Source organism: Crocodylus porosus, unplaced genomic scaffold (assembly GCF_001723895.1).
Source record: "Crocodylus porosus isolate Cpor-Errol unplaced genomic scaffold, CroPor_comp1, whole genome shotgun sequence".
In the NCBI taxonomy this organism is placed as follows: Eukaryota; Metazoa; Chordata; order Crocodylia; family Crocodylidae; genus Crocodylus; species Crocodylus porosus.
The window spans coordinates 15,065,247-15,085,870 of NW_017728949.1; the positions used below are offsets into that span (position 1 = coordinate 15,065,247).

Genomic DNA, 20,624 nt, shown 5'->3' on the forward strand with positions numbered 1-20,624 from the left:
ATGGTCTTTTCAATCGGGATTTTCGATAAAACAGCATGTAGGCACTTTCTTTACCCTGAAATTGTTTCTCTATATCTTTCTCCTTAATTGGCCGGACTTTCGCATCATTCAAATCAAACCAGTGAGAACCAGAAGCATCATCCTTTAATTTTGTTGACAGTTTTTCTGAAGTCCACTGGACATTGTTGTTCTGGTAAGAGCTCTGCAAATCTTGTCCTTGAGAATCAGACCCAAACTGGAGCTTGTGGTAGTTCTCTTTTAGACTAATCTTATTTCCATCAGGACTGAACAGAAATACCTGAGAATGACTCTGCAAATACTGAAAAGAAAAAAGATAAAAGGAAGGAAGAATTATAATAATGAAACATGCTAACAGCATTAAAAATGCCAGGGAAAGCTAACCATATTGTACGGTTTGCTCTCTCCCAATTCACAAGCAAAGTCTCTATCTGCTCCAATTTTAAGTATTGAAAATACCTCTCCTTCTGCCTGTTCAATCATCCTTTTGTTATTCTCCCTCCACAACTGCTTGTCCTTAGTACAAGACTCCCCTTTTTGTATGACTAAAATGACTAGCAGATTGCAAGCAAAACCACAGACCAAAAAGACAGCATTAACAATAAAATCCAACCCAAGTCAGGAATTTTAAACCTTATTAGCCTAAAATTACATCTAGTAACTTCTGGGTGTCTTACCTTTTCTCGCAGAAGAAACCTAGGGAATCTTCCTCACCTACGCAAACAAAGAATAGGCTCTGACCTATTATAGTATTAGTGGTTCTCAACCAGGGTGCTGTACGAGGCCCTTTAGAGGTGCTTTGAGGCAGGTGGTGTAGCTATGGCATGCACTCTTGCTGCCTTAGGGCTCTCATTAGCGCAAAGCAAGCAGGAACTGGCTGGTACTGTAGCTCTTCCCAATCCAGCCACCCCCTATACTTGTCCCAGACAGAGAGGTACAAAGGACAGTTATACCTGCATGCCTCTTTCTGAGAAGAGCACAGAGCAGGAAGCTGGACCAAGAGCAGCTACACTGCACAAAACTACTCCTGCCTGTTTCAGGCTTATCAGCAAGCCAAAAGGCAGGAGTACTGTGCACATATGCTACAGCCCTTTCTGGGATGGCTGTGCAGCAGGCATGTGGGGTACTTGTACTGGAAGCAGCAGAACTTGGTTGAGAAGCACTGAGTTAAGCTGAGGCAGTACCAACAGCGATTTTCAACCAGGAATACTGCCACATTCAAAAAGAACCTTGAAGGGGGGCCCTGATCCTGAAAAAGTAAAGAACCGCTATATTAGGTACACTGTGGTTTTTAAATGAACTTCATTCCTGGTATTTTTTTCTACTTCTGAGGATTTTTAAATCTGAGTATGCTGTGGCAGATGTATGTACACTAAGAATTACTAAAAAACCTCAGGCACATTACAGGGTAGAGAAAAATAAATTAAGACTGGGAACTAACAGCCCAAGATTTTCTACTCCCTGAAATCACACCAGAAGCTGTGTGGGAAGCAGAACTAGCAAATACCTCTAAATGGGAGAGTTGCATACTTAAGGTCACAGAACTAAACTGTTGCCTAAACATGAGATGGGGATAAAGGAGGAAAATATTTGTTCATTACTTCTTTTATACATTTCTTATCACATATTAAGAATAAACTCTTGATGCAGGACTTCTGTTGAACTAACAGGTTTATTCCACCATTTAAGAGAAACTCCTTTTCTCTTGTCCTTACCAGACAAAAAGATTGACGTGAGAGAGAGGTACATGACACTGTCATGACAAACAACCTTTATAGGACTAGCATATTAAAAGACGAAAGAGGTGGGGGGGGGGAGTAAAAGGACAGGTAGGGGCAGGAGTGGGGACACAAGATTAACAAGAACAATACAGATTTTAAAAGAGATTATTATTTGCCATGACTGAAAGTCACCACTTGCTATCTGTCTACTATATTCACCAGAAACGATGAACTTAAAATTAAGTCACTGGCCCACAGGATTAGTGAACTTTTGGCACCAGTTTGTGCTTTTATTTCAAAAGTATCCACAGGCCCCAATTAGCCCATTTTGTGTTGATACTCTATTTGAAGACAATCACCGTTCTAGAGAGTTCTTACACACTAAACACATTATACAACAAATCCAAATTTCAGGCAAGCTTCATTTTGGATCTCCAATAAAAGCACATTCTTGAAGAGGTTGTTCGTACGTATGTTCAGAATCCATACAAAGCAGAATGGGTTTTCTTTGCATTGTAGAAAACGATTCCATACTTAAAACTGCCATAGCATACTACTATAATTTAAATGAAAATTTTCTGAACTCATTTCTGACTTATAGAAAATGGAAATTGGAACAAAAATCCCATTTCAGCTATAAGTACTGAATTACTAGATTGGCCTCAAGCATACTGTATTTGTAAACCAACATTAAAAGCTATATATCCACCTGCATATGCATATTCACATCAATATTCACATATTGACCTGAATCACAGATTCAGTTTAAAGGAGAGTCAGTGTTTCTGCTATCAGTCTAACATCTGACCTTCCATGAACATAACTTGGCATTTTTCTTTTTCTGATTTGCAATAGGCTTTAATTAGAGTTTTGCCATACAATTCATTACCTTTCGTAATGGTCCAAATGGTTTCCGGTATTTCTTGTTCCAGGATATTCCTTTTCTCTCTAAAAATTTCTGCCCTAACTGATCCACAGGAATTTGTTTAGATTCTTCCTAAAGAAACAGAAGTAAAAAAACTAAGATAGTGAAGGGGAGCACAAAAAGAAGTGTCAAGACCACAAAGAAACATACAACAAACAGAAATTCCATAAACAGGCAACAAAAGGGTGATTTAAATTTAAAAAAAAACCCCAAAAAAACAAAAAACTTTTGCAATACCATGTTTTGAGTTTAGTTAAGCTAATTAAATAGGTAAACAAATATTCAGATGTCCCCTGGATGCCTACTTTTTATATTAAAGCCACCTTAACATACACTTTCCTTTATGTCCCTTGATGAATTTCCAAGAAAGCTTTATAATGCTATTGTAGGCCCAATGGTCTAGGAAATACGGGAGAACCCGGATTTGTTCTGCATTCTTTTAACAAATCTACCCCCTGTGTACATCAAACCCCTCTTCCAAGACCATTGCTAAAATGGGAAACAAAGAACAGTTTACATACCATACCTGTGATAAGATCTCTTTCAGGTCTGTCAGAGGATTCTCATTTTCTTTGCCACTTTCGTTATCTTTCACAATCTTATCCTTAGTTAGTTTGTTTCCCTCCTCCTAAAAAGGAGACCAGTGATAAGCTCCTTACTACACAGCATGGATACAAAGACTGTAAATTAAATTATTTCCAACAAGACTAGCATCTTACAGGTAAGATTTCTAGCATAGGTTCTTTCCTTTTACAATTAATGGATACTTATTATGCCAAGCTGTGTAATTTTTTTGTAGAAAAAAAAAAATTACAACATTTTTGGCAATGACAAGACTGTAGAGGTCACATCTGGCCACACACACTAAAATTTTATACAGTTTCCAGGCTGCAGTCATTAGTTATATATCAAGATGAGGTATTAAAAAATATTATTAAAGAAATCATAGACTGATATTAAATCATGGTATGATATTAAACTATCCATGCAGACTGACCTCTTCATATCAGGTGAACACATCCTAAATGCCATTAAAAAGGACGTTATTTTTAATGATAAATAAGTGTACATCAGCCTCCAGCAGTAAAACAATTACTGAATTTCATGAAATTCAGAAGTGCAACGCAGCAAAAATAAACCAGACAAAAAATGTCTTTTAAAAACTTACTTGCAATTGCCAGTTTCCTAATTCATCAACATCTTTGATATAAACATGATAATGTCCGCCATAGCAACCACCTTTATGTATAATAACAGAAAAGAGGTCGAACATGTACTCCAAATCATCCAAATCAGTCTTAAAAAAAAAACCAAAAAACCACAATAAATGGAAATTAATATAACCAACACAATGGCAAAACTGGAAGAATTTTATACCATGAACAAAGTTTTGTATATTTTAGTAGGACAATTAAATGTTGAATAAAACCAAAAATGCATTTAGCAATGAGGTAAATACCATAACCATTTGAAGACTCAGAAATAACGAGGTAGTTGATTATGGCATTGAAATCCTTATGCTTGGAAACAAAAAATAGTGCTTACTCTACAGATTTACACATTAGTCCTAAAAATGCATGACATTTTCTAGAAACTTACAAGTAAATAGCCCAGGAGCTGTAACACATTTAGAGTAGCTCCTTTTGAAATTTTAAGACTACTTTTTCTGACTCATTTAAATTACAAAAAGGTCTTTTAATACCTAACAATTTTATCTGGATTTAAACAAAACTCTATAAAGTAGGCCGTTTTGTAAAAAAAATAAGTAATTATATAAAAGCCAACTTAAAGTTTATCAAAAAAGTGTTTTCTCAAATACCAACATCTGAGGTTATGTAATGTTCTAAAATAAAGAAAACAGGCTTGATTCAAAGTATGTTTGTGTATGAGGAATATATTTAAACCATCCCCCCACCCCCAACAGATTAAGGGCCAAAAGTGATTATTAAAGACATTATGTAAAGATCCAAGGAGTTTCTTAGAAACCATATTCCAATGACTATTCAAATATGTTGATTTCAAACACATATGAATGTAAAATTGGAAGGGATCAGCGTCATACTGAATGTCTGTATTATGCTGGTAGATAATACCAACACCAGAACTAACCATGTGAACATTTTACCTTTTACATAATCTGATCCTTGTTAGAAATAATGTATGTTTTACTAGTTAGCTGCCCACCAAGAATGATGGATTTCAAAGGAGTGTTTACATGGCCAGCCCTGAAGGGTGAGTTGAGGGCTAAGTGGGGTGGCCATGTAAACACTCCCTCTACTGCCACCGCCTTGTCCTCCAGCCTCCAGTGCAGGGGCTCCCTTCCACCGCCTCCCTCCCCCACAAAGTAGCAGGGCTTCCTCCAGCCTCCGTGCCTCCCCTCCCTCCTGGCTGTTGGTGTTGTAACAAAAGTTGTGGGGTGCATGTGTCTGCTGGGCATGGGAGGGCATCAGGGCTGAGCAGTGGGCGGGGGGAGGGGGGGGAAGGAGGCACACTGCCATGACCTTTCCCATTCGCCTCCCCCCGTCCTGTGCCCACACAAGCCCACCCAGCCAATCACCACCCTCTCAGCGGTGCTGGCAGTTGACAAAGAGCATTATGGACAGAGACACACACATAGACTAAGCCCATATATATATATAAAATGCAATTGACTGATTTTACCATTTTTCCAATTAAAAGCTCTTCTAAGTAAGAGAGGGTTACAAACCACTTTCAATCACAATTTTAAAAAAGAACTCTTATAGAGGACAAGTAGATTGTGGAGAGCAGAGAAACCCCAGTTTCTTAAGCATCAGGGCTTATAACTTGCTCAAAGGTAAAAAGAAAAAATAGAATAGGGGTTATTTTGGAGGAGATTATACAGTCAGAGAAGAGCAAACAGAACATTAAGAATATGAAAGTGTGCAAACCTGCTCACAAAAAGGCCTGAGGTTTATCCGGAAAGGGAATGTATAGCAGCTCGTTTCCTTGTATCGTTCACACTTCTCAAAATCAAAGTTAAACCTCAGGAGGGAGATAGTGAGAAATGGAGGCAACTTGCGTAGTTTGGCAGACTAACAAAATCAATAAAGAGAATTTTATCAGGAATTTACTAGAGAAACAGCATTTCTAAGTAACAGGCTGAGACTGTAAAGGTAAGACCCCCGCTCCAATCATACTTGGAAACCAATTACCCATCACATGAACTAGAAAGGGACTTCTCCACTTGGGAGTTCATCACTGTACTTACACATATATTCAGCTTCTCTCTTACTCACTTTCTCTGGCTCTATGAATCACATATCCCTTCCAGCATAGCGGCTCAACTTAGAAGGAGTAATGGAGAAAGTCTTGCCTCCACCACAGTGATTAGGGTGCACCTAAGTCAGTGATTCTCAACCAGGGTACTTTGGCACCCTGGGTTGCCTTGAAATCTTTTCAAGGGTGCCAGAGGAAACCACACAATATAAGCACCAGTACGTATGCCACCATCATTCACAAAATAAACCCAGACATTTCAAATAGGAATCTGTAGGGTTACAAACATTCTGACATGTCGTGGGCTTTGAGTTCTTTTCATTAAAAAAATTACTCTTTCGTTTTCACTTTACTATTTTTCAGTAGTGTAAAAACAAACAAACAAACTGGAATTTTCCAAGGGATGCCCTGAGTCTAAATAGGTTGTGGTGAGGCATGTAGTTCTGAATCTCCTCTGACTTGCAAAAACTTAAAGAGCATGTAAAGGATCATTTAGAAGACCATTTAAAGGGCAAGCACCTTACCCATGGATGCTTGTACACATGAAGAAAATTGGCCACTTTTGCGGTTTAATTATGTCATGCTGTATACGTGTGGGGTTTTGTTTTTATGATTTAAATGAGTTTGTTACATACACATGCAGTTGTTTCCAACATAGCTATTTGTAACATTGCAGCCTTTTGACAACTCGTTGACCCCCTCACCTCCACAGCCACAGGAGAGGCAAGCTGAAGGCAAAAATAGCGAGGGGCCCAATCCTTTTTACTTTTCCCTCTCACAGAGCCTGCTTATGTCACCCACGGCCAAGGGGCGAGCTGTTGGTGGTGGGACAAGTGGTCCCTGGCCCTTTCTTCTGTGGCAGTGGCACCCCCTGGGGTTGTCCAGGTGGGCGGCTAGTGGGTAGGTGCTACCCCAGCTTGCGGTTAGGGAACAGTTGGATCAGGGTGGGTGCTGCCTCTGAGCTGGGGCAGCACGCACCCACTAGCTGCCCACCCAGGCGGCCCCAGGAAGCACTGCTGCCACAGAGGAAAGAACTGGGACACTCCTGCAGCTCAGGGCCTGCTGGAAGCTTGCCCTCCAGCTGTGACAAAGGCGGGCAGGCTCCACGGGGGGGGAGGATCAGGCCCCTCACTGCTCCCCACCCTTCCAAAGCGGAGCCTGCCTGCATGAGCTGCTGCCAGGCTGTGTAGCCACTGAGCTGCAGGGGAGCCTGATCCTTACCTCCGTGGTTACTGTGCCCCCCAAGTGGGGTGCAAGCTGCACTGGTGCTGCCCTAGCCAGGAGGCAGCATCTGCTGGATCCAAGTCTTCCCTGAGCCAGCCCAGGGAGCAGCACCCAGCAGGCTTCCAGCACACAGGCTTGGTTAAGAGTTGGATTCGGCGGGTGCTGCCTGGCAGAAGGAAGGACTGCCGCCCCTGCAGTTCAGGGGCCACTCAGCCCACTGACAGTTTACACCTCACCCTGCTGTGGGAGATGTGGGCAGACTCCACGGGGTGTGGGGAGGAGGGGAGAGGATTGGGACCCTCACCATAACAGTGATGGAATCCCCTATATCGAAATGGTAGGTTTTTAATAGTCGCAATTAAAAACCCACTGTTTCAATTTAGGGGACTAAACCCTCATCACATGTACAAGTGCCTCATTAAGCTATTACATAAAATATCATTACTATTACCAGCCACATTTGAAAAAGAAAACAAAGAGAGTCAGTTTATGGTATGTAAATGAAGGGATGAATCCAGGCATCTAAATTTGGACAGGGGTTTCAGGCTTTGAATCCTGGTCTCATAAAAAGGTACCTACCTCAGTGTTGCAATTAGATGCAAAAATTTGACACAGCACTATGATTTCAGACATATCCTTCTCCTTAGTGTCTCACATTGGCTGAGTTTTAGGTGTCCCCTGCTTGGTATGCCAAGACCTATGACTCCTGTCCCAATACCCAATTCTAACCATGTGAAGTACAGAGCAATTACATGTCCATTTTTCATTTGGAAATTTCACTTTTGGATCTAGTGCTCAACAACACCATACTTAGAGGGCCTTCATGAATGTTGGTCCAAGCGTCAACACTGATTGCTGGATCACTCAGTTTCTCCAAATGGTATTTTAAAGTATCAGTAGCAATCCATATTCTGTTGTTCTATTCTAATCCCTTCTTCAATAGCTGTAAAACTGAACACTATGAACTATGTAACAAATTACCTTTGATGCTTCAACCAGTTTATTGCATGCTCCACATCGATATAGATTATCATTTTCAAAATATTCCTCTTCCACATACATGTTCCACAGGGCCTCCTCCAAGCCAGATACATTCTTTACAGCCACTGTTAGGTCTAAGAAATCTTCCTACATAATAGCAGAAAGTTAAGTAAATAAGTTTTGGAAATAAGCACAAATTTAATATCACAGAATACTACGACACCTTTATATAAAAGGTATAACAGATACAAAAGTAAATCATGAACCTGGATTACAGAAACCTTAATACTTAAAGAAAAAAGTGACAGGATAAAGGAGTAGGATTAAGTATAATCTTATGAAATAGGAACCGATTCTTAAAAGGAAATCCTGGTTATTAAAAAAGCAGTACACAATCAGAATAGTTAGAATAAATAAAATGTAAAATATTTAATAATCTGCGAGTAAACAAAGATAATTTTACCGCTGCAACATAATTACTTATTTCTCTGCTAAACTTATCTACGGTAGGTGATACTGTAGCAATATGGCAGCTTCTATTGCCTCTCAGTGAGTTCTACCCCCTCTCCCTGCCATGACTCATACCCACCCTGCAGGCCAATTAGAAAATGCCAGTTAGGATGCAATGTGAATGGATGTCATGATTTTTCCTCATTTTTCATATTTCTTAAATTCTGCAGTCCTAGAAAACCTAAGATCTTCAGTAAACTAACCTACTAAAAGTCACCAAATAAAGTATGCTACTAAATACAGATGCTATTCTGGAACATGCCTAGGAATTTACCTGTCTCTCACTAATGTTCTTGCATTCTTTACAAACAATCTGGTTAACAAGAGTTCCATGGTACAGGCGATTAATAAGGTCATGGCCAGAAGTACCCACAAGGGAAGTTTCCAAAGCACTGAACAGAATCCGATTTAACTCCTGCACATCATGTTGCCTCACTTCCTGCAAAAAGAGAGGACAAAAACAAAACAAAAAACAGCGCATTCTAATTTTATTATTATACATGTCGTACTCAACTCTAGAATTTAAAACACGCACAACATACAGAGATATTCGATTTGATTTGGGGTATGTGTCAGGTAGCCAGTAGTGCTGATAAAAGAATGATGGAAGAAAAAAAAAAAAAGATGCTTTAGAGCCTTTCCTAAGACTAGACTAAACTTCACTGGACTGGATTTATGGCTAAGAAAAAACTGTTAAAAGGAGGAAAGCAAGTGGCTTCCATCACTTTAAGCGAGATATGTGTGTACTGTTACACTGAACAGAATAATGAGTTTATAAGGTTGACAGGGAGATAAAAAACATGTTAACAACTGAGCTAAGTAAACTCGTCAGAACCCTCTCTCCAGATGTGTTGGTAGGACCTTTTTATTTCTGTAACAGCTGCCATGCTTACTGCTGTTTCATGCATAAAACAATGTGGGAGTGTCTACATGAGATGCATAACATGCAGAAGACTAATTCTACTGTGCATCTGCGCGGCGGGCAAAACCCATGCTAATACACAGTACAATAAAACTACTGTGCATTAACATCACGGCATTGCTAATGCATAGTAGCAATGATTACAGCACACTTAGTACCTGTCATTACAGGTACTAAAGTTAATGTGCCATAATTATGGTGCATTAATGGACATGTAGACGCGCCCTGCATTTATTGTTATAATAAATCAAAGATTAAATAAAACTGGCTCTAGTTTTGTGTCTTCTCCAAATTTCTCCCCCTTAAATCCTACCACAATGCCTTTATCTAAGTCTTCTGGGATTACATATCTAGCCACTCAAAGAAAGAACAGAAAGAAAGCTTTATAAAAGGAAGCACACAGGTAGTCAGTCATGTTAGCGTGAATTCATGGAGAAGGAATAGACTCAGTCCACTCCTATCAAAAAATCTTGTACAAGGTACTGCAAACTAGTGTTCTGTACCTCATTGCTGTTCCATCCAAAGCTGTCAGTGAGGTCTGTTGTAGATGCAGCCTGCTGATCTAAGAGCAAAAGCTGAGCAAACAACCGTTGTAACTGTAATGGAATTATCCGAACCTAAATGCAAAATAGGGAGAGCGAGGGGAGGAATTAAAACAAACAAACAAAAAACCAACCAACCAACCAACCAAACAAAAAAAAAAAAATCACACTTAATATAAAATTAATTAGGATTTAGCACAGAACTCATAATTCTATAAAACACAAATAAATCTCTCTCTTGTAGCTTACAATGTTTAATCTTGTTCAGTCAAGCATCTCTGAAAAACATCGGTAAAACTCATCTACACAGAAGAGCAAAATGATAAGCTTAAATTAAATCTATGTTATAAGCAGTAGCTTTCTGTTATACTTTTTAAGTTTCATTGTTTTCCAATACAAAACAACCATAAAAATTAAAACAAAGAATTATTATTAGTAACCTGTGCTACAGAAAATGCTTTTTATGCCGACACTCTAAAAAACACTATTGTTTTTGTTCCGATTTACAAAGAGAGTTCAGTTGATAAGCAGGCTACTTGTAGCATTCTGAGGGGAAAACAAATTATAGCAAAATCTCTTTCCCAATACTAGTAAGCATTTTCAAAATACATATCAGACTTCAATCCTGTGACTTCTTGTATGTGGAACGAGAACTTAAAGAAACACATTGCAATCAATGGAATATTCTAGTCACTATCCAGAAGTCATGTGTCAAAGCCTCAAATAGACAGTAATACAGGAAATCTGGAAGAGTACAGTAAAACAGTTTGGGCCTGTTTTTACCTGTACTCACGACAAAAGAATTTTTGCCAACTGAGTCACAAAGATTGGAATCAAATCCCCAAATTTATTGCAAAAGGTATTGTTGCAAGGGTTTAGATCAGAGCATAAAACAGGATATTGGCTAACGAAACACTTGACTTTTTACAGAAATCATATTTTCCACTAGCATCTGAAATATCATTTCCCCTTGAATCAAACTCCAGCAAACAATAATTAAAAGATTTGAACACCTTTGCATCTGGTTTATTGTTATCTTCCAGAGAACCAAGTTCTTCAGGGCCTAGAGAAAACAGTGCCTCTGTAATTGAAAAGGAAAATGACTTAAAAAGAAGTTTTACATATGCTTATATCATATATTTGTCTATTTGTATGAAATGCTAACATGCTGTTCTGCTCAGCAAACAAGTCGCCAGAAAATTAAGTACGTTAAGAAGTTTATTCCTGAAATGGCATTTATACGTATTTTGTACCAGTAGTTCTCAGCCTTTTTAGACCCAATGGCCCCATTTGGAAAATGCCAGCTTTTAGATTTACTCATTTTTTGATTACAGAAAAATGAGTACCGTATTTAGCCAGATACCAGATGATCTTGAATGTAAGACAACCCCCCCATAATTAGATTCTACACACTGGACATTTTAAAATTTCTTATAATTTTCTATGTACAGAATCTAATTATTTGAGAATCATTTTAAATTGGTCCCCCCCACTACTGCAGGCAGTGTAGGGGGGAGAGGTGATGAGGGGAGCAATAAGGGAGCATGCAGTAGAGAAAGAGACAATGGGGGATAGGAAATAGTGGGGCACATGGTAGGGCAGGCAGTGAAGGGAACAGTGGGGAACAGGCAGTAGGTGTGTAGGTGGAAGGGGGTAGGCAGTGTGAAGTTGGTGGGGCAGGCAGTGACAGGCAGGCAGCTTACTCCCAACCACCTGTTCCCCACATTGTGCCTACCACCCAGCAACCTCAGACTGCCCCAATCCTCCTTCCCCTGCTCTCCCACTTCTCTATTACATGCTGCTTCTGCAGCCTTAGATCTCTATCCCCTCTTCTTCTGGTCTCCTTCCCACCCCCCTCAAAGTCTCTTCCCTGACTTGCTTGCCACCTGCTCCTCTACCCACCCTCCACCCCGGCTTACCTTTGCTCCGAGCCAGCAGGCTTGGTCCCTGTTGCAGCCTAGGGAACAGAGCATGGCTCCAGGCCGGTGTAGAGTTGGTATTGCTGCTACAGCACTGGGTTGGAGCATGTGCTCTGTGCTTCATCCTTCAGGCTGCAGCAAGGACAGAGCCTGCTGGCACGAAGCATAGGTAAGAAGAAGTGCAGCAGAAAGGCAGAAGCAGTGTAGCGGGGGAGACTGGGGCCTGTGGAGAGAAAAGTATGGGGTGTGCATGGGACACAAGACAGCTGCAGCTCCTGCCCTGGTTGCAACCCTGAGCTGGGGCTAGACCCATGACAGCTGCCTGTCCTTCTCCACCGCCTTATACTCGAATGTAAGACAAGGGACTGCCCTCTCCGCATCGTGTGTCCATCCCTCCCCTGCTCAAGTTAAATGGGGAGAAAACCTCATCTTCTAATTGAATGGCTATGGTAATTATTTCTTTGCAAAGAACTCAGAAAGACTAACAGCTCAGAGTGCTTTTAATGGTAAGGATTCCTGTCTGAAATTTCTGGGTGGAAACAAATTCCCATGTTTGCACAACTAACAGTGCTAACATTGTGGAATCCTTGAAAAGGCCTCAAGATGTCCCAGGGTGCTGCAGCACCCTGGCTGAGAATCACTGCTTTTATACCCTTTTTACTTTCACTCCTATACTTCATGCTACATACTAAAAGCATCTTGAAGAATTTCTACATGAACTCCAGGAGTGATGTGAAAAGTGAATGAGAGAAAATGGACAAGGAAAATACATTATTTAAGTAAGGGCCCTGCTACACCTTGAAATTAAAGCTAGACAGAAACCAATTATACAGTTGTTACATATTTTCAAGCACTGACTTGATAGCTGGTTGGCTCTTTTTATAGCTGGATAGACATTTTTACCACGTTGCAATTACTTTGTATGTGCAGCCAGTCTAAATCTATTGCTTGACTTATCAGTTAGTTGTGTAACGTATGTCACATGTCACAAGGGCCTAAAGCATCCAAACATTTGCGTCTGTGCAAGGTGAAGTTAGGATAGGAGACTGCGCTGCTCTATCTTTTGGCAAAAGCAAAGATAATTTCCTTCCAATTTTTCATTTTCTGCCACATTTTAACTGCACACTGCATAACATTTTACTGCTTTTGAAACAGGTTTCCCCCCACTAACAGCCTTTTAAAAGAAATTGGTAATGGTCATCAGTACTGAATTTCCAGAGTTGCCAGTAAGAACCAGCAACTTACAGTTCCTTTAAGAAGTGACCGTACCTTGCTGACCTTGTGGCAGACGACACAACAAGGAGCAACGGTCTTCAGTTGCAGCAAGGGAAGTGTAGACTGGATATTAGGAAAAACTCATGAGGAGGGTGGTGAAGCACTACAACAGGCTACCCAAAGCAGTGGTGGATTCACCATCCTTGGAGGTTTTTAAGACCCAGCTAGACAAAGCCTTGCCTGGGATGATCTAGTGGGGGATGGTACTGCTTTGAGCAGGGGGTTGGACTTGATGACCTCCTGAGATCCCTTCCAACCCTCATTTTCTATGGTTCTATTTGGAGGGAAGTCAGTCATTCGCTCACATCATTTTATTCATTGAAAGTTGTTGGTCAGTATTTTGTATTCTTTTTAATTTTATGGCATGGAATAGCCCTGTTCGCAGCAGCAGGGTGCCCTAGATGTGACCTCCCAAGGTCCTTTCCAACCCTAGTTTTCTGCAACTCTATACCAAAGAGGAGCCCAACCCCGGTACCTCTGAACTCTGGCGTGAAAAGCAGAGTCTGCAGCAGGGAGTTGAGGTAGCAGGTCCCGCCCTGGTTCTTAATCCCACTTAAATGGGTGACCTCCCTCGGGGCCGGCGGCTCCGCGTCCCGGGGCTTGGCCTTCTTCCCGGAGCCACAAGGGAGGCCGGGCGCAAGGGACGGCTCCTCCTCGAACAGGTCCCCGAACATCGCGACGCCGCCACCGTCCCTGCGAGTCAGATCAAGAGAAACGGGCGTCCGTGAGAAACGGGTTCCAGTCGCCAGGGCCGCCCCGTCCCCAAGCAGCTTGTCCCCGCCGGGAGGACGGGCCCGGGCCCGGGCCCGCTCCCGCCTCCTAGGCCGCGCGGGGCAGCCGTGGGGAGATGCGGTCCTGGCCCCGCCCACGCTCACCCCTCACGGCCGGGACCCGACGCCAACTTTGCCCCGACTCCAGCCCTCCACAGCCGCCGCCGCCATGTTTGTTGTGACGGAACGGGGCCGCGGGGCGCGCTGGGAGCGGTAGTCCTCGTCCTCCGGGCTCGCAGCTGCCCCCTGCGCGCTCGGACTACCACTCCCACAATGCCTCTGGCCCAGGAGGACAGGAGACAACACCACATGTCCTGTTTTTTATCTTACGGAGGGCACGGACTGGGAGAAAAGCCTGCTGGGAGGGCGCCGCTGCAGGGCTTTCTGGGAGCTGTAGTCTGCTGGCAGGCCCTAGCGCCCCACCTTCCCCGTTGTGGGAGTTGTGATTGGCTGGGCGGCTCCTTGAGAGTGCTCACTGAACCAATAGGCAGAGCGGTCTGACAGGCTTAACCCCGCCCCCGGGGAGGGAACCAATAAGTTGAATGACGCTGGGAGCCGCGCTGGTGAGTGAGCCTTGTGATGGGGCTGACGTCAGCAGGTCGCCCCGGTGCAGCAGGGGGCGACTGAGCCTGTGACAGGGGTGGTGAGGCGTCAGTGCCCTCCTAGCCTGTGCGAGCCCACAGCTGCGCATGGTCTCAGTGGTCCCAGGATGTGTTCCCCCTGCTGCTGCAAACAGATGTGGCTGAGAGGGGCGTGTCCCTGTAGGACAGCAGTCTGGGGCAGGGCCAAGCAGTGTAAAAAGCAACCCCCACTGGGTGGGGAGGGCCCTGGCATTGAGCAAGCAGACACCCCATCCCCTAAGCTGTGTTGCCAGGTGCAATTAGTTTGGGTTGTGTCGTGTTTAGGGGCAACTGGAGCGTGACAAGGGGAGAGGTGTCGTGACTGGCTGTAGGGGTGTTGTGCACAGTGTGAACACAGGGAAGGCTTCACAATGCGGGCTGGTGGAAAGGCCTAAGTGATAGGGCGCAAAACACTTCTGCTACACCTCTGAGGCTGAGCTCAAGTCTTCCAGACAGAATTTGGAGCCGTTCTGCATTAGGCTGACAGTGGAAACGTTCCTGGGGATACAAAAGCCACATTCACGGAGGACACCAAATTATGGGGCAAAGCAGACAGACACACGTGGAGGACAGGGAGTGGATTCAGGCAGATTTGGACAAGCTGGAAAAAATGGGTCAAACAAAACAAGAAAGCAGTTTAGCAAGGATAAGTGCAAAGTACTGCACCAAGGGAGAAGGAACACACATACAGATTGGGGGATGACTTTCTAAGTAGCACAGCAGCAGAAAGGGATCTTGGAGTCATGGTTGACTCAAACACAAGCATGAGTTTGTTGACCATGTGACGAAATGATCAATGGAGCTAACTGCAGTCTATCACGCATTAGCAGATACATCACGAACAGGTCTAGAGAGGTGATACTTCCCATCTATGCGGCACTGGAGTACTGTTCAGTTTTGGGTGCCACACTACAAGAGGGATGTGGATAACCTTGAGAGGGTGCAGAGGACGGCTACTCTTATAGGGGCCTGCAGGATAGGTCCTATGAGGAGAGGTTGAGGGACATGGATCTCTTCGGCCTCCGTAAGAGAAGGCTGAGAGGGGATTTGGTGGCCATCTACAAATTTGTCGGGGGAGGAGGAGGGGGCAGTAAGGAATAGGAGCTACTCTATTTACAAAGGTGTCCCTTAGAGTAACTAGAAACAATGGCCACAAACTGACAGAGAGCAGATTTAGATTTAGCAGGAAGAACTTCTTTATGGCAAGGGTTACTAGAATCTGGAATGGGCTTCCAAGGGAAGTGGTGCTCTCCCTACTTTGGAGATCTTTAAGAAGAGACTGGACAAACCTGGTTGGAGTCATCTGACCCTAGCGCTCTTTCCTGCCCAGGGCAGGGGGTCAGACTTGCTCTGCTGAGGTCCTTCTGACCCTGAAAATGTATGAAATTATTAAATCTGTTACCACCTCTGTTTCCTCAGACCTATAGGCAAGGGCATAGCAAGGGAGCAGCGGTGCATGGGGCAGCACAGCTTTTGGCAGCTGGCTACAGCAGCATGGCAGCTGTTATAGTTGTGCCCCCCTCCCTAAGTTGGTGTCAGGGCTCTCCTCTCCCGACTCTTAGTTATAATACTGCCTGAAGAAGAGCCCTTGTTCATGCAAACTTGTCTAAAATCCCTCCCAATCATGCACTTGGTCCAATAAAATATATCCCCTGTTCTCCCCCACCAAATATCCTTGCTTCTCGCACATTTCTTGAAGTACACTATCACTCAAACACAACCAGAAATAATCATGGCAGCCATGACCAATGCCTGGGGGAGGTGTCATGGAGCTGGCTTAGGTGTCCCTATGTAAGTGTAACCCGGGTACACCCAAGGGTGTGTCCTATTCTCAATTGAATGGGATGGGTAGGCAGGAGGGGGTGCTATAAGAGGGATGCCAGAATTTCAAGCAGATCCCTCTTTCCTCTCTAGAGTTAGCCCAAGCTCAAAGTTCTTACCTATATACAATTTATTAAGTTACAATATACATAAACATAAAACTAAATATCATATATATATATTTACACAGTGAACATGAACCAATAAGCAAGGTCAAACCCTAAATAACACTATTTACAACATCACAATACAACATTTCAATTACAAAACATAAGGCGCAAACCTGAACAATCTTAATAACATTTATTCCTTAATATAGTCCCTGACCCATGGCAAGAGATAGTCCTCCTTCCAATGGGGTCCCTTGTGGAGTGTCCAGAAAGCACCAGGGGCCCCTCCCCTTAGGGTCTTGACTAGGTGGGGTGCTTCTCACCCAGCCCCTTCTCTGGGTTTGCCCACTCCAAATGTCTATCCCTTGTGGGACACAAGGGCCCAATGACTCACGCTTCCTCAGGTGGCGGTGGTCAGGGCACAGCTTGATGGGGTCTCCTCTGCTGGAGTGCCTCTCCAGGCCTCTCCCGTGCTGCTGGGCTCCTCCCCACCCTGTGCCCCGCTCTGAGCACTGGGGGCTCAGCTCCTCTCAGCTGCTGCACTACTGTTGCTGGCTCCTGGGCCTCATGCTGCAGCATTACCATTTCCCCATGCCCTGGCTCAGCACTGAGGGCTCTCTTAGCACAGGCCAGGCCCTTCAGGCTCTGGCCAGCCGTCCTCACACTGGGTGGTTAACTCAAGCAGCCTCTGCTGCTCCCTGGCTCCCAAGGCTCGGGCCCGTGCACCACCCTTCACATTGTGGGACTTGGCTACTTGCCAGGAGATGGGGCCTGAAATTACTGCAGCGCATGTCCTTAGTCTCCAAGGTTGGGGAGACTGGTCCTCTTAAACAGATTTAACCTACTCCCTACTGGATGGATGATGTTATGTGTTTTTCAAGGTGGAGGGGTACCAGGTACAGGCAGGTCAGGATGCCTTGAAACTGGTCATAATATTTTTGGGGTACAGCCTTCATAACATGGTTGGGTGGTTATGGGCTTTCATTGGTAATTCTTGCAGAGGATGTCCTGTTAAAATATTTTAAAAAATGACTGTTTAAAATGTTTAAAAGTGGCTGAACACCTCATGGGACCTTTCTTTTTCTCTTGTACACAGCAACCCCTACTACTGCAGGTGTGGTTCCTGGATCATCAAGAGCAGCTGTTAACATTCAATGCCAATGCAATTATAGAACAAATCAAAGAACAACTAAGAAAAATATTCTTCAGATAGTGGCAGAAGCGTCCCAAAATGTAACTATGTTCACTAACCGAATGACATCTGAAATTCAGGATACCTTCAATAGGTTAATGGGGAGGGGGGAATCGAATTTCTATCTTATGAAAACCAGGACTAATAAAATGTTAGAATGTTTTAAGGAACTCAGTAAGAAGGTTGATCATAGTTTGTGGCTGGAGCAAAGGTTTAGACAGGAGCTTCTAATACAGTTGCACAATTGAAACAGTACTGAGAGAAGCACTGACAATAGGCCACCCCAAACAACTGTTCATTCTCTTCCAAAAGAGAGCCATGCCTCCTGTAGCCACAAGAGGAGAGGTCCAAGATAGTTCAGGAATGAAGGACAAGAGGATACTGAGCAGCCCCCGGGGGCAGTCCAAGAGGGGGGTATCTTGTGTGGCACCAGGTTCTCATGCCTAAAACATGAGCGTACAAAAAGCTGGGTGACGTCCTACTAGAATTCCCATTCAACAGGTAGTCCTCAGTGATTAAGTTGTAACTAAGGAATGCATGTATTTTTTTCTCAATTTCAATTAGGCTTTTAAGACACAAAGAGGGGTGATGGGATGCTCTATTACCCTCTGTGGTGGTCTGCTTCTTAGGCAATGCCTCGTATCTGCCGATTGTGGGGGCACTCAGAGAAGGGCCGGCGGCACTTTGGGGTTTGCCACTGGCACTTCTGCTGGTGGCTGCGATTAGCCACTGGGGGGAAGCACTCCCAGTCAGCAATTGGCCGCTGGTGCCCCTGCAAATGCAGGAGTCACCAGGCGCCCATGAGGACAATTCCTTCGATCATTTGCTTTAATAAATGTGCTTTAACCAAAGCAGATGGGTTAAAGTAATTAAACAGCTGAGAAACACTCCCTAAATGGAGTACAGAGTAAATTCATTCCTAGTTGAACGCTGCTGAACTCAGTTTACTTAACTCAGAAAAAAGCAGTGTTAGCTAGGTTTCTCTAATCATTTGATAAAATCTTGAAATTAGAGTGCCCTTACGCCTGCAAACTTTAAAATGTTCATTTCAAGAATCTCAGTTTAAATAAAAATTGTAAACCATTAACTATAAGATAGTGAAATCTGGCAGCCCCGTTAGACTTTTGTACTTGCTTCAAAAGCACATCTTTAAAAGCTGAAAACAGATCTTTGTTTAGGATTGAAGTTACAGCAGGAACATGGCACCTGTCCTTCTACTCCGCTCTCAGTATGCTGCACTGTTTCTCTTTATGATGGCTGGATTTTTAGAAGGTGGGAAGGTGCTGGTGGTGCCTGTGGATGGAAGCCACTGGCTCAGCATGAAGCAGCTAGTGGAAAATCTCAGCCAGAGAGGACACCAAGTGGTAGTTGTTATGCCAGAAGTAAGTTGGCAAATGGGAAAAGCATTGGGGTATACTGTGCAAATGTATCCAGTATCTTATACAAAGGAAGAGCTAGATGCTGCCTTTCAGGAATTTGTTGATAGTCATTTAATAGCACAACCTTTTCCATTGAATATAATATCCAAATATATAACTGGAGTATCCACTTTCAACTTGTTTTTTTCTCATTGCAAGAGTTTGTTCAGCAACAAGGAACTGATGCAGTATCTAAAACAGAGTGATTTTGATATTCTCCTCACGGATCCCGTAAGCGTGTGTGGAACAATAGTTGCTAATTATTTTTCAGTCCCGTTTGTGCTTTTCATGCGAGGATTGCCATGTAGTTTACACTACCGTGCATCTCAGTGTCCAAATCCCCAGTCTTATATTCCAAGACTTTTTACAGAGAACTCAGACTACATGTCATTTTCTCAGAAACTAAAAAATGTATGGGTTGACTTCTTAGAACTTTTTTACTGCGATAGTTTCTACGCAGAAGCTGTCAGCTTTGCCACTGAAATTCTTCAAAGAAAGGTGACAATATTGGACCTTCTGAATTCTGCATCCATTTTGCTACTGAGATTTGACTTTGTGTTAGAGTATCCTAGACCAGTGATGCCCAACATGGTCTTCATTGGAGGCATAAACTGTGCTGGAAGAAAAGCACTATCTGAGGTATGTTTTGTTTTTCTTTTTCCCCACATTAAACATTGAAATATGAAACCCTTAAGTCAAAATTCAATGGGTATAAATAGTTTATGACATTTAGTGTCATTGGGTGCTTTTTGAGTATTATTTAATTCAACTCATCTTGGGCACAATCTTTCCACAGACTGACATGGAATTCATATTTCTCTGGATGCTAGCATCTAACTGCCATTTCAATCAATGGGAATACTCTGTGTAGATTGGGGAGAAAGAAAACTCTGCCCATCTGCAAGCTCAAACACCAACTTACAGCCCTGATGTAAAAAGTTTATTAATTAACTGACAAAGCAAGATTAATAGCAAAGCATGATCTTACATGATGTGAATTGGCTACCACCCAGTGAAGCCTTTATAGGAGCACACCTGTACCCCACAACAATAACAGTTACCATATTTGAACAATCACTCTGTCCATGTTCCCCTGCCCCACTTCTATCAATAGTTGTCCATTCACTAGATCCACAATGGCATTTTATTCTTTAAGAGCACCCACTCCTAAAATCCCAGTTCCTCCTAGCTGGGTCAGGCCAAATGACAAATAGCAAACTGGCAATGCAGTAGACTTATGAACACAAAATCTTAACTTCTTACTAGATGTACTCAACTTTCTTTTTTTATTAAAACCTTCTAAAATTGCACTCTTTTGGGAGTTTTCACTACTTAGTATTAAAAATGAAGTATCACTATCTATATGCATATTTTGTTGCTATGGTGTCCCTTTTACTGGTTCCTGAATGACAGTGGGTT

General features: G+C 43.0%; 2 protein-coding genes across 2 annotated transcripts in view; one reads left to right on the forward strand and one right to left on the reverse strand.

Moving 5' to 3' along the window:
- The window catches only part of USP40 (ubiquitin specific peptidase 40), a 48,776-nt gene extending 34,540 nt beyond the window's left edge, over window positions 1-14,236 (reverse strand). Inside the window, exons 1-10 of the mRNA XM_019553922.1 lie at window positions 14,150-14,236; window positions 13,750-13,967; window positions 11,094-11,161; window positions 10,042-10,155; window positions 8,891-9,055; window positions 8,107-8,253; window positions 5,574-5,717; window positions 3,833-3,961; window positions 3,191-3,292; window positions 2,629-2,736 (exon numbers count right to left, since the gene is read on the reverse strand). Coding sequence (XP_019409467.1) covers window positions 2,629-2,736; window positions 3,191-3,292; window positions 3,833-3,961; window positions 5,574-5,717; window positions 8,107-8,253; window positions 8,891-9,055; window positions 10,042-10,155; window positions 11,094-11,161; window positions 13,750-13,948 — 1,176 coding nt within the window. The 5' untranslated portion in view covers window positions 13,949-13,967; window positions 14,150-14,236. The remainder of the gene's footprint in view (window positions 1-2,628; window positions 2,737-3,190; window positions 3,293-3,832; window positions 3,962-5,573; window positions 5,718-8,106; window positions 8,254-8,890; window positions 9,056-10,041; window positions 10,156-11,093; window positions 11,162-13,749; window positions 13,968-14,149) is intronic.
- Window positions 14,237-18,924: 4,688 nt separating this feature from the next.
- Window positions 18,925-19,898, forward strand: LOC109322537 (UDP-glucuronosyltransferase 1-8-like). The gene has a single exon (XM_019553601.1). The coding sequence runs from the start codon at window positions 18,987-18,989 to the stop codon at window positions 19,881-19,883; it is 897 nt and encodes a 298-aa protein (XP_019409146.1). The 5' UTR covers window positions 18,925-18,986; the 3' UTR covers window positions 19,884-19,898.
- The last annotated feature ends 726 nt before the right edge of the window (window positions 19,899-20,624 follow it).

Excerpts from the sequence above, each read along its gene's own strand:
- LOC109322537 (XM_019553601.1), top strand. The coding sequence starts at position 18,987 with ATGGCACCTGTCCTTCTACTCCGCTCTCAGTATGCTGCACTGTTTCTC.